General features: G+C 23.9%; 9 protein-coding genes across 9 annotated transcripts; 5 read left to right on the top strand and 4 right to left on the bottom strand.

The window, feature by feature from the left end:
- Nucleotides 1–28: 28 nt before the first annotated feature.
- DICPUDRAFT_158071 (uncharacterized protein) lies at nt 29–531 on the top strand (the record flags this gene model as incomplete). Its single annotated transcript, XM_003293212.1, has 2 exons — nt 29–199; nt 313–531. The coding sequence occupies 2 exons, from the start codon at nt 29–31 to the stop codon at nt 529–531; spliced, it is 390 nt and encodes a 129-aa protein (XP_003293260.1).
- A 389-nt stretch (nt 532–920) lies between these two features.
- Nucleotides 921–4,184, bottom strand: DICPUDRAFT_158070 (uncharacterized protein; the record flags this gene model as incomplete). Its single annotated transcript, XM_003293207.1, has 2 exons — nt 921–3,747; nt 3,817–4,184. 2 exons carry the CDS (start codon nt 4,182–4,184, stop codon nt 921–923), a joined length of 3,195 nt encoding a protein of 1,064 aa, XP_003293255.1.
- Nucleotides 4,185–5,116: 932 nt separating this feature from the next.
- On the top strand, nt 5,117–5,443 carry DICPUDRAFT_41760 (40S ribosomal protein S27; the record flags this gene model as incomplete). The annotated part of the gene is made up of 2 exons (XM_003293211.1): nt 5,117–5,263; nt 5,336–5,443. Coding segments are annotated over 2 exons (255 nt in total), but the record flags the coding sequence as incomplete, so codon positions are not given.
- Nucleotides 5,444–7,421: 1,978 nt separating this feature from the next.
- DICPUDRAFT_158068 (uncharacterized protein) lies at nt 7,422–12,957 on the top strand (the record flags this gene model as incomplete). Its single annotated transcript, XM_003293210.1, has 4 exons — nt 7,422–8,043; nt 8,121–8,308; nt 8,379–11,268; nt 11,621–12,957. 4 exons carry the CDS (start codon nt 7,422–7,424, stop codon nt 12,955–12,957), a joined length of 5,037 nt encoding a protein of 1,678 aa, XP_003293258.1.
- DICPUDRAFT_99604 (uncharacterized protein) lies at nt 12,938–14,762 on the bottom strand. The gene is made up of 3 exons (XM_003293206.1): nt 14,638–14,762; nt 14,228–14,563; nt 12,938–14,165 (listed from the first exon to the last, which is right to left on the bottom strand). The coding sequence occupies exons 1-3, from the start codon at nt 14,696–14,698 to the stop codon at nt 13,015–13,017; spliced, it is 1,548 nt and encodes a 515-aa protein (XP_003293254.1). The 5' UTR covers nt 14,699–14,762; the 3' UTR covers nt 12,938–13,014.
- A 749-nt stretch (nt 14,763–15,511) lies between these two features.
- DICPUDRAFT_58394 (uncharacterized protein) lies at nt 15,512–18,512 on the bottom strand (the record flags this gene model as incomplete). Its single annotated transcript, XM_003293205.1, has 4 exons — nt 15,512–17,047; nt 17,120–17,628; nt 17,699–18,198; nt 18,283–18,512. 4 exons carry the CDS (start codon nt 18,510–18,512, stop codon nt 15,512–15,514), a joined length of 2,775 nt encoding a protein of 924 aa, XP_003293253.1.
- An 813-nt stretch (nt 18,513–19,325) lies between these two features.
- Nucleotides 19,326–20,516, top strand: DICPUDRAFT_41765 (uncharacterized protein; the record flags this gene model as incomplete). Its single annotated transcript, XM_003293209.1, has 1 exon — nt 19,326–20,516. One exon carries the CDS (start codon nt 19,326–19,328, stop codon nt 20,514–20,516), a length of 1,191 nt encoding a protein of 396 aa, XP_003293257.1.
- Nucleotides 20,517–20,616: 100 nt separating this feature from the next.
- DICPUDRAFT_90170 (uncharacterized protein) lies at nt 20,617–21,249 on the bottom strand (the record flags this gene model as incomplete). The annotated part of the gene is made up of 2 exons (XM_003293204.1): nt 20,617–20,816; nt 20,889–21,249. 2 exons carry the CDS (start codon nt 21,247–21,249, stop codon nt 20,617–20,619), a joined length of 561 nt encoding a protein of 186 aa, XP_003293252.1.
- A 1,104-nt stretch (nt 21,250–22,353) lies between these two features.
- On the top strand, nt 22,354–24,716 carry DICPUDRAFT_99602 (uncharacterized protein; the record flags this gene model as incomplete). Its single annotated transcript, XM_003293208.1, has 1 exon — nt 22,354–24,716. One exon carries the CDS (start codon nt 22,354–22,356, stop codon nt 24,664–24,666), a length of 2,313 nt encoding a protein of 770 aa, XP_003293256.1. The 3' UTR covers nt 24,667–24,716.
- Between the last annotated feature and the right edge of the window lie 218 nt (nt 24,717–24,934).

The following is a 24,934-nucleotide window of genomic DNA, read 5'->3' as shown; positions in this document are numbered from 1 at the left end:
AAAAAACTATTTTAGTGTAAATATTTCAATGGGATTATATTCATTAGAAATCGAATCAATGCAATATTTCTTCCCAAGTTACAAAGTCGATATTTTAGGTGGTAAAAAATCAATTAAAGTAAGAGCAGCTGAAAATGAAACTGCAGTTTTACCATTACCATTAAAAATTAAAGCAGTTCACAAGATACCATATTTCCAAGTAAGTCCACTAATAATAAATATATTAATAAAATAATCATAATCATAATTACAATAACAATAACAATAACAATAATTATAATAAAATAATAGATATTAACAATTTTTTTTTAGCAACATGTTCCATTTAGCATTTTCGGTATAATTCAAAATCCAATGATTATTTCAACTTTATTACCAGTATTTTTAATTTTTGCACTTCCAAAAATGACATCATTCATTACAAATGATGAAGAAACTCGTGAAACATTAAAAGCATCACAACCAACATTAATCCAACAAGTCCCAGAATTACCAAAGTTTAAAGTTATAACAAATAAGTTAATAGAATAATAAAATTAATTTAAATTATATATCTTTTTTTTTTTAAAAAAAAACAACACAAAAAAAAAAACTTTTTATTTAATAGGAAACATAACTAAGAAATTGATTCAATCAAGTTTTGGCCAAAATAATTGAGATACATGGGCTTTATTTAAAATATCATCACTGCTATAGTGATCTGTTTCATTGTCTTTATTATCTGTAGAATGAGTTTGATACTAAAATAAACTTGATATTGATAAAACCAAAAATAAAAAATAAATAGAAAATTTTAAGAAAAGAATAACTTTATAATATTAATCATAATAGTAATTAGTATTAAGATTAATATTTTCTTTTTTTTTTTTTTTATTAAAGTTTTTTTTAATTGTTATTATTAATTAATAATTATAAATATTTTAAATTATATTATTAAAATTTTCGCTGTCTCTATCTTTTTTTTCGGTAATTAAAATTTTTAAATCATCTTCTGAAAAATTCATTATTAATTGATGAATACTGGGTTTATATGTTGAAAACTTATCGAGTATTATTAAAACGGTTTCTTTATCGATTGGTTTGAAATTTGAATTGTTAGAGTAGGAAATTGCTTTAGTTTTTTCTAATTTTTGTTTAATTTGAGCATTTGGTAAAAAGTCTAAATTTGAACGTAAATAATCGTAAGATTCATTTAAAATTGGTTTATTGAGTGGATAACGTGAAAAAAGATCTAAACTTGAACTTTCATTAGGTTCTGATAATAAGAGATAATGGAATTCCAATGGAGTGCAATGTTCGATAGAGTTTGTTTTTTCACCATAGAGTTTAATAATGTGACCGAGACTATTGTCATAGAGTACTCTATAAAAGTTTTCATAGAATATACGACCATTTGGATTGGTTGATTTTTCGATTTCTGAAAGAGAACCCCAAAACATTAAATTTGAAATTGGTGGAATTGGATATTTCTTTGAATAGATTCTAAGACCTAATGAAATAGAGTCCTCATTCTTTGGTGCCAAATTAAAGATTTCTAAAGCTTCATCAACCAAACCTAAATCTAATAATTTCATAATTTCAAGATTTGCGATGGATGGTGACATTTTGTATACTTGAATCATGTAATCGCAGAGTGGGCCCATAATCGCTCTTGAATGACCATCTTTTTTAATGGATAACTTGAGGAATTCTTCACCATGAGCAATGAATTTACCCAACTGTAGCATTTTACCGATGATAATTGATGCTAAATCGACATGGTCATGTTTAACTAAATATTTTAATAATGTGTTGTATATCCATTGTGAGTGTTGAATAGCTTGAGGCTCCTTTAATAATGTTTCTATGCCGAGCTTAAAGTCATATTCAAAGATATTGGTGTAGGCGTCTGGACTAAATACTATTGATCTAATATATTGTGGTGATCTATTTAACAAATCGATATACTTTTCTATATTTTCCCTTTCGATTATTTTGTAGGCTCTTATTACATTGTAAATACTTGGTGATAAAAAGATTGACTCTCTAAAATTATAATTTTCATCTGGTTTGAATGATTCTAAAAGTTTTTCAATTAAAAAGTCGATCTCTGATAAATTTTCATGTTTGAATAATTGAGATAAAATTGGGTGATGACTGTAACTGGAAGGTATATTTTGTTTTTTTAAAGTGTTAAAATATATTGGTTTGTTTAATATGTTTTCAAATGATCTCCATTTCATTTCGAGATTTGCTCTTTTATCTTTGATAGATTGAATTTTATTTGAAATGGGTGGACTATCTTCTTTTGTATTTGTAACGATTTTAATTTTTATATTATTATTTGTATTTGTAACTGAAGTGGAACTTGGTGAATAAACTGTTGTGGATGATGTTTCTTTTTCAAATATTTCATGATATGGTGCCTTTAATAGTTTTTCATAACTTTCATCTAAAACCTTAACCTTCCAAAAATCTTCCAAAATTTGATCTTTAGTAACCTCTTTGTGGAATTGTAAAAATATTTTATATACTTGAGTGGATGGTGATGAACCATAAACTGAAATTTTCTTTCCTAACCAATTGAGTGCCATATGATACAAGTCTAAAACTAAATAAGTTTGAATTATGAAATTTAATGAGTGATGTTTGATTCTTAATGTAGAGTCTACCATTAAATGGTTTTCTACTAATTTTGCCAACTCTTGATTATTTGACAATTCGTTATAAACCAATACTAAATACATTGTGTTTGGAACTGAATTTTTTAAAATTAAATTATTAAATTTATTCTTGACGTCTTGTGGTAAATTTTGCTCTATATTTATGTATTCTAGTAATCTTTGAGTGACATGGACATCAATCTTTACATTTGTTTTATTTAAAATTCTCTCCAATTCATCCATTTGATTTGATAAAATACACCAAAGAATTAATTTGGTTGATAAATCTTCACTTGGTAATCCTTTGAAGTTTTTAACACGGTTATCATAGATCTCTTTGGAAATTTCCAAATACTCTGATTGCTTTTCTAATGTTTGTAATGGCATTTGTCTAAGGAAATGTAATGATATATTTAAAAATGTAGTTGATGTTATAAAATTCTTTTTACTGATTAAATCTAGTATTTCATTAACTACTGGTCTTTCCATTTGAGATACTTTTTCAATAAATTCTAAAAAGTAATTAGAGTTGATAAAAATTGGAACAGAGTTTAAATTTCTAAAAAATAATTTAATTGCTAAATTGATTGATTCTTGAGTACCTTTGGATAAATGATAATTTAAAAATTCGTTAAAAGCATCTAAAGATTGAGCGTTGGGTTGTGTTGATAATTTATTATATAAAGATGCAGCTGCTGTTATATTGTTGGTTCTTAAACAAGCGATCACTAATAAACTGAGACTTTGACGATCTTCAACTTTATGACTTAAAATAATTCTTTGAACTAATTGTTCCATTCCCTCCTTATTATTGAATCCAATATAATATCTTAATAGACTATTATAAAAACCATTATTAAAATAAACTTTATTATTATTTTCGACAAAATTGATAATATTATTGACATTCTCTAAAACCCTTTCATTTTGTTGTGTATTTTTTGTTGATATATCTGTTATTTTATTTTGATTTAATAAATGATTTATAAATTGTTCAAATATAAAATTTAATGTACTTGAATTTTTCCCTTTAAATTGAATATTATTATATAAAAACTCTACTGATTCAATTGTATGGTGTGGACTTTCTACTAATTCTTCAATTCTATTAAAAATAAAAAATTAAAATTTATTTTTTAAAAAAAAAAAAAAAAAAAAATTTTAATACACTTACAAATAATAAGTTGGTTTTGATTGTTCTACACCAAATAATAAATTGGAAAGTTTAATTAAATATTCTTTTTTCTTTTTATCAGCTTCACTAGTTGGTGAATAATGCTCCTTAACCTTTGAATGTAATTTCTCCATAAATTTTTGTGATTTACTTAGAGCATTTTTTGAGTTGTTATTATTATTATTACTATTATTACTATTATTATTATATCTTAAGTTGTTATTACTATTATTGTGTTTTGAATGCTGATGTATATTAACATTATCAATATTTGTTGTTGATGTGGTTGTTGTTGAAGTAAAAAATAACTTTGTTGCCACTGAAGTTTTTGGTATAATTTTTTTTGAACTTCTAATTAAATTTAACATTTTTTTTATTTATTTATTTTTTCATTTAGAATTTATAAATCTTTGTTGTTATTAATTATTCAAAAATAATGATATTAATTATAAAAAAATAAAAAAAATAATGAAAAAATTAAAAAAAATGAAAAAAAAAAAAAATGAAAAAAAAAAAAAATGAAAAAAAATTTTAAAAAAAACGAAAAAAAAAAAAAAAAAATAGGGTTAAAGATAATTCAATTCCTAATTTATAATTAAATCAAATATATAATAATTGATAAATTTAAATAACTATAATCGTTAATTAAAAAAAAATAAAAATAAAAAAAAATTTGTAAAATATATTTTTTTTTTATATATATTGTTTTTTTTTTATTTATTTTATTTTTTATTTTTTTTTTTAACTAAACCAATAAAATATTAAAATAAATTATAAATTGTTTAATTTGTAAAAAGAAATAAATAAAGATTTTTTTTTTTTGTATTTTTATTTTTTTTATTTTTTTTTTGGCATAATCATATAAAAAGTAGTGCGTTACCTATTCACACAATGAAACCCATATAAAAATAAAAAAAAAATGAAAAAAAAATTTTTAAAAAAATTTTTTTAAATTTTTAAAAAAATTCCACCAAATAAAAAAAAAATAAAAAAATTTTTTACGCCCTTTTTCGAAATCTTTGACAACATACAAAATGGTTAGTAAACATATTTATATATATACATATAATTTTAGATACACTCCCACCATGCCAAATTTTCATTATATTATATCAATCTTTAATTAGTTATCATAATCTTTGAAGATTAACAAAGATTAATAAAGATTAACAGAAGAGTGGATGTGGATGTTGAGATAAAAGATAAACACAAACCTACGAAAACACAACAACAACCAACACAACAACATATATACAACGACACAACAAGGATATTAATTTTATATTTATATTTCAAATAGGCTAAAGAACGTGGTGATTTACTCTTCCCAAGCATCGAATCTGAAAAACGTAAACACAAGTTAAAGAGATTAGTTCAATCTCCAAACTCATTCTTTATGGACATCAACTGTCACGGTTGCAGAACCATCACAACCGTTTTCTCACATGTATGTTATTTTTTTATGGATTAACGATATTACAGAAAAAAAGAGATAGATTACTAATTAAAATTATTTTAGGCCCAAAACGTTGTCATCTGCAGTTCATGCTCAACCGTCATTGCCCAACCAACTGGTGGTAAAGCTAGAATCACTGCTGGTTGCAGATTAAGACACAAAGGCGAATAAACAATAACCTTTTAGTTTAAATAAAAAAAAGCAATATATAAAATTATATAGGTGTAAAAAAAAAAAACTATGGATTATTTTTGTTTTTGTTTTTTAGGTATTATAGCATTTAGGTTATTATTTTTATTTGGAAGGATTCATAGGAAAAAGGTGATTGATTGTTTTTTTATGTAATTTTGTGTTTTATAAATAGCATTTTCTTTTAGCTATTTATTGGTTTTTTTGTATTTTTATTTAGTTGAACAGCCTTTATTTATATATTTTAAATAATATTTAATGATATAGCACAGAATTTGTGCAAACCCATTCGTTTTCGAGACACTTGCTGTATACACAAACACACCCCCTTTTTTTTTTGAATTCCCCTAAATATTTTTTGATTTATACTAACTTTTATAGGGCAAAAAATAAAACATATTGGTTATAATAAATACACTTTAAATTAATTTTGTTTATTTTTAGATTATAACATCGACAATTCAATATAAAAATTTCGAGTAACCCAAAAAAGTTAAAAAATAGTATACGAAATCATTTATGGAATCATAACAGAACAATAATTTGTGGAAATGTTATGCAATTGATGTTTTGGATAGATCATATTAATGGTTGTGCAACAGCTGGTTTTATTTCATAGATTCTGTTTTCTTGGCCAAACATTATTATATTCAATAATTTGTCATCTTTTTTTTTTTTTTTTTTTTTTTTTAATATTATTTTTATATTATAATGAATAAGTATTAATATCATAATTAAATAGAAAATGTAATCAGGCATTCAGCATCAAATAGTTTGGAAATTAAATAATTCAAATAGAAAAGAATAGAACATGTCAATGGTTCATAAGGTTATGCAAATTTAAGTAATGGTTCGGGTAAATAATTAGTTTGGTGTTGGTTCAAATATTTTAAAAGATATAAAATAAAATAATAATTTTTTTTTTTAATACATTCATAGTTTTATTATATTTATATTTTTAAATAGTTTAATTAAATATATAATAAAAAAATATTTTTTAAATAGTAGAAAGTTTTTTTATTTGATTAAATTTTAAATCTTTTCAAAAGTGTCCACTGAAACTAAATCTTTGATTTAATGATTTTTAAAGGAGTAAAGAATGGATGAAGATTTAGAGTTGGTAGAGATCTTTTTTTGCTGAGAGGTTTGGTAAATTATACTTCACCATCAAGTGGTCTATTTCCTAACCTAAGTTTTTTTATTATATTTTTTTCCATTTTAGTTTATTATTTATTTTGTATCTATAAATTTTATATATTTTATAAATATTATTATTGAAACAAAAAGGTTTGGCAATGAACAATAGTATAATAAAAAAAGAAGGTGATGAGTTTCAATACAAACATCAGGAATTTACAATTTTTTAAATATTAATAATAAAAAGTAATTCAAAATATTTTTTTTATTTTTTTTAATTATATGGAAATAATTTTTGATTGATTTTATTTTTATACATTTTGGAAAGAAAGGGAATATGAGATGGTGACTTGGTTGCTTATCTTTATTTTTTATAAACAATAATTCCCACATTAAATTTTTTTAAGTCAAATATTTCTAAAAATTTCCATAAATTGGTTGTGATACAGTAGAAAAGCGGTTAACTCGTTCGTCTCGAAAACGAATCCCTTCGGGGGCGCAGGTTCAAGTCCTGCCTGTATCGATATATTTTACCTCTTCCAGGTGATTTTTATTTTTTTTTTTAGTTATTTTTTATTTTTTTTTATTGGGAAGTGATTTTTTTTTGTTTTTTTTATTGGCCTTTTGTATTGAAAATAAAAAACAAATATAAATATTACTTTTTTTAATTTGTTTATAAATATAAATATTTTTTTATATTTTCATTTTTATTTTCATTTTTTTTTTTTTTTTAATTTTTTTTAAAAAATTTATAAATTTATAAAATTTTTTTTTTTATTCAAATTTCATAATTTATTATTTTTTAATATGACACAATTATAAAATGAATAATAATTTTAAACCATCTTCACCATCTGATTTTAATAATAGTCAACAGCAACAACCACAAAATATAAATCCTACATTAAATGCAATATTATCACCAATTAAATATAGTAATTTAAATAATAATAATAATAATGGTTTAAATAACTCCAACAATAGTTTATTAACAACATCAAAATCATTTAATTCACTGACATCATTAGAGTCATTAAATAATAGTAGTAATGCCGTTTCTAATGTCAATAATAATATAAATAGCAATACTAATAATAATGAAATAATTAAAAATCAAAATTTAATATCATTAATACCAAATTATCAAATTAAAAAATATGAATTGCAAGTTAAAGATTTATTCGAAAAGAATTCACCAGATAGTATGAAATCTATCGAATATAAAAAGAGATCAGAAATTGAAGATATGAAGTCTCAATTAAGAAATTTAATAGGTAATAAATATCGTGATTTGGTCGAGGGTTCAGATGCTATTGTTAAGATGAAAAAATCAACAGAGTTAATATCAGATAATTTAATTCAAATGCAATTAGAATTAAAACAATTTTCAGATAAAAGAAATCAAAGAAAAGGAATATCACAAGATAACTCAAAACAAATTAAAGGTAATTTATATATTTTAACATATATTATAGAGTTTTTTATTTTTTATATTTATTAATATAAATTTTTTAAAATTTAGAAAAAGAAATTCAGAAAAAAATATCAATATTTTCAAAATACTGTAAATTTTTAATTGATATACCAGAGGTTATCTGGAGATCATTGGATAGTAATGATTATTTTGAAGTATCGGTACATTTTTTAAAATCAAAATATTTATATTATAAAATTACAAATGAAACCAATGTAGAAATTAAAAAACTATTAGTAAGTTTTAAATAATAATAAATTATAAATTAATTTAATAAATTATTAATTTTTTTTTTATAAAAAATAGTCAAAGTTAGTTATTATAGAAAAGCAATGGTTATTAATGAAACAATTTCCAATTAAGATTACAAGTTATTCAAAATCATTTTTATTTGAATCAAGTAGACAGTTTCAAACACCCATCGAAAAATATATTGGTTCTTTATCAACATTGGTTTTATTTGACAAGAAATCAATTAAAGATACATTTAAAGAGTTTTTATTATCAAGAAAGATAATATTATTAAATTATATATTAAATAATAGCCAAATTCAAAATCAATCCATTCAAAATATTATTGAAAAGATGATTCAATTTTTAAAGAATACAGTTTATTATATATTATTGTTATTTTATCCAAGAAAAGAGTTGGTTAGTAACCTCGGCAGCGATATCAACGAAGAGGTTGAAGAAGATGAAAATGACCTTGTATCAAATCAATATCAATCAAAACTTTCAAAATTCAAATCAAATTTAAATAAATATAAAAAATCAGACAATACAGATAATACTTTTGAAGAATTAAATAAAGAAAAGGAGTTTATATCATTTACAGATAACGAATTAAATCAATTACCAAAGTTAAATTTTACATCATCAATTTTAGAAGCAACATTTACATGGAGATCACCATATTTAAAAGATTGTTTAAAATATTATAAGCAAGTTTCAAATGGCACAAATGAACAATTAAATGAAAATAATAATAGCAATAATAATAGTAATAATAATAATGGTTTATCAGAAGAAATTGATCATGGTCTAATCGAATTTGAAAATTTTAATTCAAATTTCATATTAAATCGTACTTCAGAATGGCTGGAAGAAATTTTAACAGATTTTAAAAATTCATCTCAAATTCATCTTTGTAAAATCAATAATTTAAAAGACTTATCAATAATAAGATTAGAAATATTTAATATAATTTTAAAGTTTTTAAATCCAATTCAACAATTACAAAATAATAGTAATAATCAATCACTTAATTGGAATAAAGTTTTCTCAATAATTACCGGTAAAGATATAAAATATTTTTTAAATATTTTCAACGAAATCTTTTTAATCAAGATCGAATCAATTATCGAAAATTCTTTCAAAACCATCAATTTATCAAACATTCAAATCGAATTATTTAATCAAATTAAATCTGAAGATAAGAACTTTTCCGAATTCCTTTGGTTTAATAATCAAGATGATCCAATTCAATCAATTAAAAATAAGACTAATGGTATAACACCATCAAATAATTTATTCTTAATCAAAACAAATCAACAATATAATCAATTAAAAATAGATTTAATAAGTTTGTTTAATAATAATAGTAATGATAGTAATAATAATAATAATTTAAATAATAATAATTTAAATAGTTTAAATAATAATGAAGAAAAGCAAATAATATCAAATTATTTTGGAATTAATGAAAATTTAATTAAAGATTATATGAAAAAGTATTTTTTAATTTCAATTAATCAATTTACACAAAAAACTGAAGAAAAAATAAATAACTTGTTAAATCAATTAAATAATATTAAACAACAATCACAGCAACAACAATCACAACAACAACAAAATAAAATTATTGAAGAAATTTTATTTATTTCAAAAATATTAAAAATATTTTATAAAAATATAATTTTAAATCCAAATTTATATTTTTTAAATTTAAATAATATTTTTGAATCAACTTCAAATGGTTCTTTAATTTCACCAAAACAACAACAAAAACAAGATAATAAAGAAAAACAATCAAGTCTTCAAATTCAAAATTTAGATTTATTAGATATCGAAAAATTAAAGCAATTGTTTTATTATTGCTGTATAATCTGGATCAATCAATTCGTTTCAAAGTATTCCGATAATTTAAATTTAGAAATTGTAAATCAAAACTGGGACGATTCGAATAGAATTAAAACTTGGGAAAAGCACACTATTCAAGCTGAAAATGAATCTGGTTCGTTAGATCAATCAACAATCTATATTCCATATCAAGTTTCACCTTTTATTTCATTATATTTAATTTCAATATCTTTGGAAATCAGCAAATTCAGTTTAAATACAATAGATAAAAATATTTTAAAATATACCTTAGAAACAATAGTTTCTAATTTATTTAAAATTTATAATGGTTTATTAAATTCAACTTCAACTACTACTCAACACAAATTCAATAAAGAAGGCTATATTCAATTATTAATAGATTTGAAATATTTAGGTTTAGTTTTATTTGGTAGAGATTTTATAATTTCAAAAAAACAACAACAGCAACAGCAACAATCAAATTTATTAAATCAATTTTTAATAAAGGAACAAAATTTCAAAAAATCAAAAAATCTTTATCAACAATCACAAGATATTCAACAACAACAACAGCAACAACAAAATAATCCATTATCTTTATTTAATCAAATTATTGAATTGGTAGAAAGTAAATTAGATCCAATTGATTTAATGTTTTATAATCCATATATAAACAAGTTTTTAGAGTCAGTTTATTCAAAAACCTTTACATTGTTTGGAAATTTCATTTATTTACATAAAACAATTCCAAAACCAATCGAAAAGAAAAAAGTAGAGTTAATATCTTCACCAACCTCAGTTTCTTCTTCAGAATCATCATCAGATATTCCAAATTCAATGCAATTATTAAAAACAAATACAAAGTTTCAATTGTTTTCAAGTGACACTATACAATCAATTACAGACTCTATAACAAATTCTACAAATCAATCATCAAATATTAATAATAGCAATTTATTATCACCACCAATTCCAATAAAACAAAATCAACAACAACAAAATCAACAACAAAATCAACAACAACAACAACAACAGCAACAACAGCAACAACAGCAACAACAAAATTCATTCCTTTCTTCATCTCCATCATCAACAATTAATACATTCTCTTTTATGGGTAAAAAAATTTCAGATTTGATGTATAATAAAAAATAAAATAAAAAATAAAAAATTTTTGTTTGTTTCTTAAAATTATTTTATTTCACACCTTTTTTTTTTTTAAAATAATTTTTGGTTTTTATATAAATAATCTTAATTATTATTATAATTGTTTTTATTGTAAAAAAAATATCTTTGGATTTTTTTTTTTTTTTTTTATTTATTTATAAAAAATTTTTAAATAAAACAAAAATTTTATTATTATTTTAAATGATTTCTAATGGCACCAAAAAGAATTAAAATAAACCACAATTTGGACAAAGACGACTCAAATATTAAAAAAGATTTTGAGCTTTTTATAATTTTTAAAGAGGTTGCTCCATATTTAACAATTTCTTCCAATACTTTTAATGAAATATTAGAACTTTCTTTGTTATCAAAAAAATCATTAAATTTATTTCAAAATTTAATTCTTCAAAATAAATCAAATTTAATAATAAATTATAAATCATTTTTACAATATATAAATAATAATAATAATTATGAAAATAAAATAATTCAATATAAAACTATTGAGGCAATTAAAATTTATAATTTAAAAGAATCCACATCAATTGCAAATGAAAATTTAAAAGTGTGCAGTAATTTGAAAAATGTAGAAATTATTGATTATTATACTTCAAGGGGTGGTGTTGGAGAAGGATTATATTCAAAGAAAAAAAATAATAAAGAAGAGAAAGAAGAAGAAGAGGAGGAAGAAGAGGAAGAAGAAAAAGAAGAGGAACCTATAAATTATATAGATCCGGCAAAAAGTTTTAATCCAAGTTTTGATAGTTTTTTTAAATTCAATAAATTAAGAATTGAAATGGGTGAAACTTGTAATCCAATATCAAATAAAAAGGAATATAAAGAAACTAAAGAGTTTGATTCAGAAATCGCAGAAACTTATCAATATTCCTTTGACTTTATTTCAAAATACAATCCAAAAAAACTATTTTTAAAATCAATTTCATATGGTTTTCAAAGTATTACCAAGGTAGAAAATATTTTAAAGTGTGCATCAATCAAATCTATAAAATTTGATCAAGGATATTCAATTGATAATTTTGAATTTTTACAACTTGCATTGCTAAATTCATATATAACCTCTTTAAGTGTAAGCTTAGAATTAAATTCAGAATATGATTTTGATACAGTTTTCAAAGGTTTAACAGATTTCAACAACTCAAATATTCAAAAGTTACTTATTTTCTACCCTTATGACGATTATAATGAATTTAATAATCAAGAAAAACAATTAAACCAATTCTTAAAGATAATAGAAGGCCATCCATACCTAAATACCCTATGTCTTGATATTTTTCCGGTCCTAGATTCCAAATTATACCAACCATTAATATTAATGAACAAAATTAAGACACTTCATATCAATATTGTTAATCATTATAAAGAAGAAATTTTTAACCATGCCCTTATCAATCCAAATCTTTTAAAAATAGTTATTCATTTTAAATATCAATTTAAAGATCAATTGTTAGATTTTATTAAAAATCTAAAAGGTAATAATAATTTAAAATTATTAGTTATAAAATGTTACAAGGTTAAAGAAAGTCCATATAATATTTCAGAGCTAATTAAAAATTTAGAAATTAATCATATAACAATTAATATTAAAGAAAATATTGAGTATTTTCAAATAAAAGAATAAAGTTATTTTTTATTTAAAAAAAAAATTTATATTTATTAATTTTATTTAAAATGTTTTTTAAAGATTATAACCAAAACCACCATCATTGTGATTGTTATGGTTTCTGTTTCTGTCATAATAACAAACTGGAACTCTTTCACAGCAATCATCTCTGTTAATTGGTACTGGTTTCATTGTACAAGATAATCCTTTTCTTTCACAATTCATATCTCTGCAAGTTAAACATTTCTTTGAATGATCATGGTCATGATCATCACCATGACCTGATGGGAGGCATCTTTCTTCTCCATGAATAAATTTGCATTCATGGTGTGGTGGGCATTTCTTCTTGCAATGGTGTGGTTTTGGTGGTGGTGGTGGTGGTGGGTGGCCTGATGGGAGGCATCTTTCTTCTCCATGAATAAATTTGCATTCATGATGTGGTGGGCATCTCTTCTTACATTCGTGTGGTTTTGGTGGTGGTGGGTGGCCTGAAAAAACACATTTCTTTATACCATGTTCAATTTTGCATTCATGGTGTGGTGGACAATGGACATTACATTTTTCATGTGGGTGATGTGGGCCATTTGGTTCACATTTACCTTCATTATTTTCTGCAACACAATGGAACTTATCTGGGCAATTAAAGTTTTTACATGGATCATGTGAGGCATCTGCAACACACTTGGCTAATGAACCATTTGCTTCGCAGTGGAAATGTTCTGGGCAATGTGTCGAGTCACATGGGTTTCCTTTTTTGACGCATTTGGAAACACCATCATGAGTTTCACATTCAAAGTAGGGGGGGCATTGTACATTGGAACAGCCATCTACATTGCCGCTGGTATGACCACTACTATGACCAGTGTGTCCACCAGTGTGTCCACCAGTATGACCACCAGAGGTTGATGAGCTTGGTGATAAGCAATGTACTTCACCATTTTCTTCAACACATTGTGTACCAATTGGGCACTCAGTTGTTAAACATGAAGATCCACCTGAAGTTGGTGAGCCACCTGTTGATGAAGAAGAAACACCGAAAGTTGCGGAGCCAGTTGTGGAAATAATACAAGTTTCTTCACCATTAATTTGAGTGCAATGTGATCCAGGTGGGCAATTTCTTCCACCACACAAATTTCCACCACTTGATGAACCTCCTGATGAATGACTTGGGGTTGGAGTTGGAGTTGGAGTTGGGCTTGGAGTGTAGGTTGGTTCTTCACCATCACCTAATATGAAAAGCTTCATTAGTAATTTAATAAATAAATAAAATAATATTTTTTTTACTTACAAACTTCGTAACCTGGACAACATGATGTTGGGTTTTTGCAATCAAGTCTTTGCCATTTACAGGCCAAACCTTTTTTACCACATGCATCTTGTTTAGCTTGTGAGCATGATGGGTTTGGTGGTGTAAACAATTCAAAACCAGCTGGTTTATAACATGCATTGGAGACTTCAATAATATCTTCTTTATTCTTATAGCACATATTTTGCCATGGGCATTGTTCTTGAGAACCTTCAATACATGTCCATTGTTGTTCACCACAACATTTTTTATAATTTACTACCATACAACCTGCTTCTGAATGACATGCATCTTGAGTTTTAAGTGATTCACAACGATCTATTTTAAGAATAAATATAAAAATTATTAATATTAGTTTTACAAAGTTTATTATTTAGTTTTTTTATATTTACCATGAGCCTGTGCTCCACTTATAGTTAGTAATAATACAAGATAGGCTATATACCTTAACATTTTATTTTTTTATTGATATAAATGTAATTTTACTGTAATTAGTTTATTGTTTATATATATTAATAAAACAAAAAATAATTGTAATGAATATATAAAAAAAAAAAAATTTATTTAAATGGTAATTTAAAAAAAATATTTAAAAAAAAAAAAAAAATTAAATAATAATATTTACAATTCACCAGAATTAAACACACATACACACTAAAAAAACATGAGTTATATTTTGTAGTTATTATATCTATTATCATATTAAAATACAATGGAAATATCAAAAATGAAATTATTTTTTAAACCCCACCCCCAAATTTTTTTTTTTTTTTAATTTATTTTTGTTTTTTTTTTGAAATAATTTATGAATGGGGGTAAAAATTAACTATATATATTTACACTACGAAAAAGCATATTAAACAATTCTCACAGGTAGTGTTAAATTTATATATAGATTGTAATAAATCACATGCATAGCTTTTTTTCCAATTCACATTCCATTTTGGGTAATGTTTTTTTAATAATAATTACAAATTTTACAAATTTCAATGTTTTTTTTTTTTTCTATAATTTTGATTTTAAAAAATATTTCCCAAAAAGTATTGTAATTTAATTTACAAATCAATTGTATTTTTTAAAAAAAATGATATAATTGAAATCATATTAAATTTATCATTTATTTGAAATAGTAAATAAAAATATTGAAAAACTTAAACTTCATAAAGATAAAAAACTTTTACGATCATTTATTAAAATTACAATTGTTATTATTAAATTTTTTAATTAAACTTTTTTTATTTTTTTATTTAAATTTATTATTTTTTTTTATAAACTTTTTTTATTTTGATATTCTTTTAATGCTGATCTGTAATCAATTTCTGGGACATGATCCATTGGAGCATCTAAATCTACATATTCCCTAATACCTCTAGGATCGGAAGATGAGGTACTATGACGTGATTGATTTGGATATGGACGATAACGAGCAGATGAAGATGAAGGTTGATCATTTGAATAGCCACCTCTTGGATTTGGAGAGAGATTACCACCAGCGCCACTAACAGTTGATCCACCATAGCTTCTTCTCATTGGAACTATACCGTGTGGTGGAACACCATTTGGACCTCTACCACGAATTCCATTGGGTGAGGCGAAAACTGGTGACATTAATTGTACCATTGGTTGATTTGGTAACATTCCTGGTGGAAGAATACCAATTGGTTGGAAAATTGGTTCCCATTGACCTATTGTTGGATTAAAACGAGCTCTTGGTTGACCTGCAATACCTGGTGGTAAGCCTCTACCTGCGCCACCGCCAAATCCAGCATACATTGCATTAGGTGGTTGTTGTTGTGGTGGTGGTAGTGGTGTGATACGACGTGGATCAGAGAAATAATTTAAAAAGAATTGTTCTTCGGTACCTTTAGTTTCAGATTCGTTTTTAAGCTCCTCTGGATGTTTGAGATTTATATGTTTCTTTACGTATTCTGCTCCTTTAAATAATTTTGAGCAAAGATTACATTTATATTTTTCTTCCTCAATCTTTATTGTATTATTGTTGATATAGTCTTCAGCTGCTTTTTCAATGGCCTCTTTACATAAATATTGTTCGTTGCTAGTTGGAATTCTGGCGATTTTGTTCTTTGTATTATTATCTAATGATGTTACCCATAGTTGTTCTGATTCTGTTGTTAATTTTGGTTTATTATCTACAGACTCAGTTGAAGTTATATTATTATTTGAACTTAATTTTAATTCATCTTTACTTTCTTCTATATTCATATTTTCTTCTTTATTCTCTTCATCATTTTCTTTATTATTTTCATCTATATTATTACTATTATCTATATTATCTAAATTATTATTTTCATCTTCACTATTCTTTTTAATTTTTTCTATTTGTTCAGTTGATTTATTATTTTCTGTTTCCATCTGTTCATCGTTGGTAGTTGAAGTGGTTGTAGTGGTTGTGGTGGTTGGCTCTTCCTTTTTTTCAATTGAAATTGATGTTGTTTCACCTGGTGATCTTCTTAAATGAATTGTACCACATTTTCTAATAGTTTCACATTCATCCGAAAATTCTTCTGAGCAATAATAACAATAAAAATGAACATATCTTAAATATAATATAGTTCTATCCAACTTTTCAATACTGGTTAACTGGTTCCATTTTTCGAATGATTCAATAGGATTATTGGTAATTCCTTTATTTTGATCGAATAATCTCATTAATGTGGTTGATTGTTCCAAATCAATATAAATTCTATTTTCTGTTGATGCTATATGTGGTGTAATCTTAAATCTTCTTTCTGCATCTTCGGATGGTTTATTAATATTTAAATATAAATCAAAATCTTTCATCTATAATAAAAAAGTAAAAACAAATATAAGTAAATTTTTTAATAATAATAATAATAATTTAAATAATCTTACTTTATAACCATTTAATTCTTTTAATGCTTTTGCTGCCAAATCACAATTTTTATATGTAACCCATCCTAAACGGTAAAAATTCTTATATCTAACAGGTTCGCTTAAGGTAAGTTTTGTTACAACACTTTGTTCTCCTGCTGGTGCAACTTTATTTAAAACTTCTAATAGTTCATCTTTTGTACAAGCTGGTGAAACGGCTTTAATAAATAATGTTGATTTATCTTTATCATTAATATTTGAAGCTGCATTTATTGAAGATTTAGTTAATGATGTTATTGTTGGTGTGGTTGCGTTATTATTGTTGGATGCTATTGATTTTTCATTTTTATCATCTTCCTCCATTTTAGTTTCTTCATTTTGATCTTCTTCAGTCTTTTCTGTACTATTTGTATTATTTGAATTATTTGTATTTTCTGTTGGTTCGTGGTGGTGCATATCTAAACCATCTAAATCTAATTTATCACCTTCTTTAATATTATCTTTTGATTCTAATGAAAATTTATGATTTTCTAAAAACAAAAAAAAAAAAACTTATTAATATTTTTAAAAATAAATATATAGAAAAAATAAAATATTTACCATCATTTAAATTTAATGAAAATGTTGATACCAAAGATTTTGATTTTTCAACTTTTTCTTTTCTTTTTTTTGCTAAAAAAACTGGATCATATTTTTCTTTAAACCATTCTTCATTTTGATGTTCTTTAAAAAATACTCTTGACTGTCTTTTTGAATATTCCACTTTATACTCTTCATATTTTTTATCAGCGTCTGCTGCTGTAATTTGATCATCTTGATAATCTAAAAATTGTTTATATGATCTAAAATATCCACCTTCAAAAATGTCACCTTTCTTTTGTCTTTTTGGTGTTGATGTTGATGATGCTGTTGATGATGGCGCACCTTTACCACTGGGTGTGCTATTTGGTGATGCTAAATGACCACTTGGGGTTATTGATGAAGTATTATTATTGCTACTATTATTACTATTTGATGAATGATGTCCATGATGTCCATGATGACCTTGATGCCCATTTATATCATCTGGATATCCATTTCTATTGTTTCTATAATTATCCCTATAAAAAAAGAAAGTAAAGTATTAAAATGATGAACTATTAAATATTTAAATTATTATTACTAATAATAGATGAATTACTTACCAATTATCATCACCTCTATTTCTACCTCTGCCTCTATAACCTTGTGATGGTGAGGGAGATCTTCTTCTTCTTTCAGGTGAATGGTCTCTACCACCTCTTTGATATCTATCTGGTGAATATCTATCTCTTCTCTTTCTATATCTATCGTATTCTCTATCGCTATCACTATCGGATGATGAATCTCTATTTGGTCTTAAAGGTCTACCAAACTCATCGACTGCTTCTTCCATATTTTTATTTCCATTTGTATTATTACTATCCATTATATTATGATAGATTATTATATAAAGTATCAATAATTTATTATTTAGCGTTTATAAATTTATATAATATACAAATATATATAAAAAGTGTTTTGATATATATACTAATGTACTATTATGATATTTCTATTTTATATAAATTTGAATTGTTTTATTATAATTGATTTTTTATTTTTTTGTAATAATACTAAATTTAAAAAAAAATAAAATAAAACTAAATAAATAAAACACACTCTATATAGAAGAAAAAAAAAAAAAAATGTAGAATATGGATTATTTATATTATTAATTAATTATAAATTAATAAATAACAATGATTTGGTATAATTAAATAAAAGCTAAATTAAAAAAAAAAAAATAAAAAAAAAAAAAAATTAAAAATAATAAAAAAAAAATTTTAAAAAATTTTAAAAAAATTTAAAAAAAAAAAAAAAAAAAAAAAAAAATAATATTTATAATTTTAAAAATAAATATTTTATTTCGAAGTTCTATTGTGGAATTTAAAATTATAAAAAAAAAAAAAAAAAAAGAAAAAGAAAAAAGGGAAATGATCAAAATGAAAAATATTAATCTATAAAAAGATTGAATTTTATTAAGGTATTGTTTACAATTTAATATAAAACATAGAATTATTTGTATAAATTTCCGAAAAAAAAAAAAAAATAATACAAAAAAAAAAAAGATTTTTTTTTATTTTTTTATTTTTTTTAATTTCAAGAAATATTTACATATCTGGCTATTAAATTATTAATTATTGTAATAGGTTTTTTTTTTGGATAAATGAAAAAAGTGTTGATTTCATTTGATTCATTTAAAGATTGTATTGGATCATTCCAGTTGGGCACAATTGTAGATCAGTGTTTAAAAGAATTTTATGACGAAAATAAAATAGCAAATATCGAGGGAAATGAAATTTTGAGAATTAGCGATGGTGGTGAAGGGTTGTTAGAATGTTTGCAATACAGTTTAAATTTAGATATCAAGCAATTTAATGCAGATGATGGAATTATTGGACCATTGGGAACAGTGTTGGAAAGTTGTAGATATGCATATCATCGAGAGGAGAATTACGCAGTTATTGAAATGGCAGAGGCCTCTGGTATCCAACTCGTCCCAGTCAAGAAGAGAACACCATTTTTAACAACTACTTATGGCACTGGTCAATTGATTTTGGATGCAATTAAAAGTGGATTTAAAAAAATTTATATAGGTGCAGGTGGCTCAGCCACCAACGATGCAGGTCTAGGTGCTCTTCAAGCTTTGAAAACCATTAATGTCAAAATCAATCACGATGAGCACTACTACAAGCCGATACTATTTGGTAAAGATATTACAAATATTACATCGATTGATGTAAATCAAGAGTTTGTGTATAGCGACATAGAGTTTTACTTTTTAAGCGATGTAAAGAACCCAATGGTTGGTCCCAATGGTGCGGTGTACAGCTTTGCGGGTCAAAAGGGTGCGAGCGAAAATGATAAAATAATATTGGAGCAGGGTATGGTAAATGTCAGTAAACTATACCCTATCGATATCAGCACTATAGAAGGAACAGGCGCAGCAGGTGGTTTAGCATCAGGGTTTATGTCGATTTTTAACCAACATTGTAAAATTATAAATGGAATGAGTTTTGTATGTAATTCGTATCATCTCGAAGAGCGTCTTGAGAATGGAGAGTTCTCTTTAATGATAACTGGTGAAGGTTGTTTTGACGATACTACATTATCAGGCAAGGTGGTTTCCAGAATGATGTCAATATGCCAACAGCATAACATACCTCTATTAATAATCTGTGGTATGAAATCAATTTCAAATCCAAACTATCAAACATTCAATCCCGAAACATGTAAAATATTCGATCTTGTATCCCAATTTGGTTCTAACGAATCACTAAACAATACCAAACATTGTATCAATCAACTATTTGTCAAAAACCAAAATCTAATTAATTTTCTAAAAAAAATACTTTAAAATAATTGCTGTTATAATAAAATAAATAAAAAAATAACCATTATTATCATTATTATTATTTCTATATTTTATGTACATTTTTATAAATAATTTTAATATTTTATTTTTTTATTTTTTTTTTAAGTTTATCTTCAACCTCTTCATTCTTTCTCTTTAGATTATTATTATTATTGTTTTTATTATTTATATTATTATTATTCTTTTTAGCGCTATTATTTGGTTTATTTAATATTTTATTATTATTTTTAATTTGTGGCTTTTCTACTTTCACATCTTCTTTTTCTTCTTTTTCTTCCTGTTCTTTATATAGATTTATATTATTTAATAGTGATTTAGATCTATGGTTTAAATTATTGTTTTTATTATTATTACTTTTTTCTTTTGGTTGTTCTTCTTTAATTTCTACATTATTTGTTTCTAAATCTTTAGGTCTAGTTTTTTCAATTTGTTGATTTTGAACTTTTTTTTCTTTATTTAATTTATCGAGATTCGAATTAAAGCTTCCAAACGACATTCTACCAACACTTTTAAAACCAATTACCTCACTTTGACTGCATGTATTTAATGTTTCGCCATCAAATGAACCTTTAACTACCCAATGTGATTCCTTAATGGTTTGTTCTAGTTTTTTTTGTAATTCTTCCCTGTATGCTGCTTCTTTTTTATTTTGCATAAATTTCATATTTGATAATTTTTCTGAAATTGCAGGGGCTTTACTTGGTGATTCTTCCATTTTTTTATTTATTTTATTTTACTATTAAAACTAAAATTTCATATTAATATTATTGTGTAAAAATTCATGTTTTGTAAGGAATATTATATTATAATATTGTTAAACTATTTTCTAATATTTGTTTTATTATATTGTTGTTATTAATAGTGTATTGTTATTATTGTGATTAAATCTATTATTGATTGTGTAGGTTGGATAAATAATGCACAACTATCAATACTGTTATTATTTATTATTGGTAAAAAAAAAAATATATATGATGTATATGGAGAAATGAAAAAGAAAAAAAATTTATTTTGATTTAGTTGTGTGTTTTATTTATTTGAAGGTATCAAATTGGGGGTGAGGGGTAAATAATGTGGTGGGTGTAAATTATGAATGTGTGTATAATTATACTTACAAATCTTAATACTATGTGTTGTGTTTTTGAACTATTTTTATAATTATACACACTATTACTTTGCACTAGAGTGGGTGTGAGTTATGATTTTTCGTTTTTTTTTTTTTTTTTAGAGAAAAAATTTATGAAAAAAAAAAAAAAAAAAAAAATTAAAAATTAAAAATTAAAAATTAAATTAAAAAAATAAATAAATAAATTAATTGGTGTGTTAAAAAAATACAAAATAAATTATTTATATACATATTAAATAATTTTTATTATAATATGTGTGTTAGTGTGCGTGTGTTCATTCACAAAAAAAAAAAAACATTTCCAATTTAACACACTTTGATAATGTGTAAAAAATTGTTGTTTTGTGTTTTAATATTATTTATTTTTTAAAATTGTGTTTTTTATTTTTTTCATATTATTATTATTATTTTATTTTTTGTTTTTTTGTGCATAATTGATCTAATATTTTTGCTATTATTTTTAAATAATTTTTGTTTAGATACATCAAAAGTAATATAATTGTTTATTGTTTTTTTGTTTATATATAAAATAAAAATAAATTATAATTATAATTATAAAATAAAATAAAATAAAATAAAATAAAACAAAATAAAATAAAATAAAACAAAATAAAATTAAATAAAACAAAATAAAAAAATAAAATAAAACAAAATAAAATAAAATAAAAAAAAAAAAAATAAAATAATAAACACATGGAACAAGAATTATTTAAACCAAACCAATCTTATCATCACTTAAATAATAATTTCAAAGACAAAGACTTTAATGTTGGTAGTGATAATAATAACAACATTAATAACAATGAAAACAATAAAGTGTCCTTTACTATAAGCAGAAATGAAAGCGACTTTTCATTTTTTTTCTCCTCTTTAGAGCTAGCCAACTCAAGTGTATCAATGGTCGAGTTAGAGCCACCAAGTAGATCTGATAGCATAGAGCATGTTCATAGCAATAATGAAGAGGAAGGGGAAGATTATGAAGAAGAATTTTATAATCAACAATTTCAAGAAACATTTTCAAGTATTTTTACCAATCAAAATGGTTCTAATTTCAAAGATAGTACAACTACCTTTCAAAACATTGAAGATTTATTAAAAGAAGATAATGATTCAATATTATTAACAAACTCCACAAAATCTGCAACTACACCATCAAGTTCAAGTGATACTGACATCTCTTTTGAAAAAGTAAAACTTAAGGTATACAACTCTATAATTAGTGATCAGCAAACTGGGTCCAATGCAAACATCACTGATAAAGAATTTGCCAATACTGTTGTCAATTCATTTGAAGAAACTCCAGAGTGCTGGGAGTATTTGGTTAATTGTGTAGATGATGCATCAAACAATTTAGTTATTCAAGAATGCCTTGTAGACCAAAATGAACAAGAGCAAGATCAAGAGCAGGAGAAAGAGAAAGAAAAAGAGAAAGATATACAACTTGGAAGTGAAAAAAAGAACCTTGGCAATATTAATAAAAATAAGACTAGCTTCGATCCATCAAATTTAAATTATAATAATATTGTAGATTTTTTGGATACTAAAGAAATTTCATTATCAACACCAATTTCACCATTAAATTTAAACACTTGTAATAATGAGAATAGTAATTGCAATAATAATAAATCACCAGTAATAACACTATCACCATTAAATTTAAATATTTCCCAACCATCACCCAAAAAAAAAATCTCCCCAATACCATCACCATCTCTCATTGAAAAAAAATTATCTACATCAATGAATGAAATATTAAAACCTAACAATAGTATTAATGGCATTAACAACAATACCAATAACAATGATGATAATTTTTGTAAAAGTAATAATAGAGTTGACATGGGTTTTGAATATCAAGACTTTAAGAAATCATTTAATTTTGATGTAATATCACCACTTCCATACAAGAATTTATCTGCGTCTTGCCCATCTGTCCCAGTTTCCCCACCTTCAATTAAATCTCAACAACAGAAACCAAATATAGTTTTAGGTGAACCTGTAGTCCCCAATCTTTCCTCAAAGGTTTCCTTAGTAGGTGATGGAATCGTTAATGTAGATGGAAACTATTTTTATAACGAACAATTATACCAACTTCAAGAATTAAAAAAAAAAACCCACCAATCAAATGTTCACAATGTTACACCATACCCAACTATAAACCCCCCTAAAATACCTTTAAACAACTATTCTTTATTTTCTTCTTTTGGTGTAAATCCAATAACAGATTTTTTTATTATGAACTCATCCCAACATCCACCATTACAAGAAATAAACCAAATAAAAGCTCAACAACAACAACAACAACAGCAACATCAATTACAACAACAACAGCAAAAACAATTACAACAATTACAACAATTGCAACAACAACAAATATTACAACATGTTAACTTCAATGTAAACGGTTGTAACAATAGCAACAATAACATTAAAAACAACTTAAATTATTTAAATAATAATTTTAATAACGCTAATAATATTAACAAAAATCAAAATAGTATTAATAACCAAAATATTAAAAATATTAACTTAAATTTAAACAAAAGCAATATAAACAATAGCACAATGAATAAGCAGAGCAATTATAATAGCACCAATAATATTTCATCATCCCCAAATAGACCATTAAACTACAACGGAAATATGTTTAATGTTTCAAACAATAATAATAACTTTAACAAAAACATTTCAAATTTATTACCAAAACAAAACAATACCAGCAATAACAATATAAATTATAATAGTATGAACCTTAATAATATTAACTACAACAGCCATCAACTCACCCAGAATGTTGGTAACATTGGAAATACTTTAAACCAAAACATTAATAATCCAATTAATAATATGTATAATTTTAACATTCCAAACAATTTCCAACCAAACAAATTAAATTCCAGTATGGTTAGAAAAGATATACCAATCAAAAATTCTACATATATCTATGTTCCACAAGCCATTGCTTTACAAAGATCACAGAATTACCATTCACAAGTCTACAATTAAGAGTAATCCTTTTTTTTTTTAAATTAGTTTTAAATTTTTAGTTTTTATGTAAATAGAAAAATAAATAAAAATAGTTTTTATGTAAATAGAAAATAAATTTTAAAGGAGTTTTTTTTTTTTTTTTTTATATCAACATTTATTATTTAAAATTATTATTATCTACGATTAAAAGCTTGATAATGTTTGATTATGACTATATATTGTTGTTATATTCCAATGTTGTTGAATTGTTTTTAATTCATTTTTCTAATCTATGCAGTCTATTTAC

The sequence above is a fragment of the Dictyostelium purpureum genome (assembly GCF_000190715.1).
Source record: "Dictyostelium purpureum unplaced genomic scaffold DICPUscaffold_408, whole genome shotgun sequence".
NCBI classification, from domain to species: domain Eukaryota; phylum Evosea; class Eumycetozoa; order Dictyosteliales; family Dictyosteliaceae; genus Dictyostelium; species Dictyostelium purpureum.
The sequence above is the reverse complement of the archived record's forward strand: the minus strand, read 5'-3'. Positions and strand labels throughout refer to the sequence as shown.

Coding starts and splice junctions, on each gene's coding strand:
- DICPUDRAFT_99604 (XM_003293206.1), bottom strand. CDS start 14,698: ATGTTAAGGTATATAGCCTATCTTGTATTATTACTAACTATAAGTGGA. Junction 14,564..14,637: donor AAGTGGAGCACAGGCTCATG/GTAAATATAAAA, acceptor TTCTTAAAATAG/ATCGTTGTGAATCACTTAAA. Junction 14,166..14,227: donor TTGTCCAGGTTACGAAGTTT/GTAAGTAAAAAA, acceptor TTTTCATATTAG/GTGATGGTGAAGAACCAACC.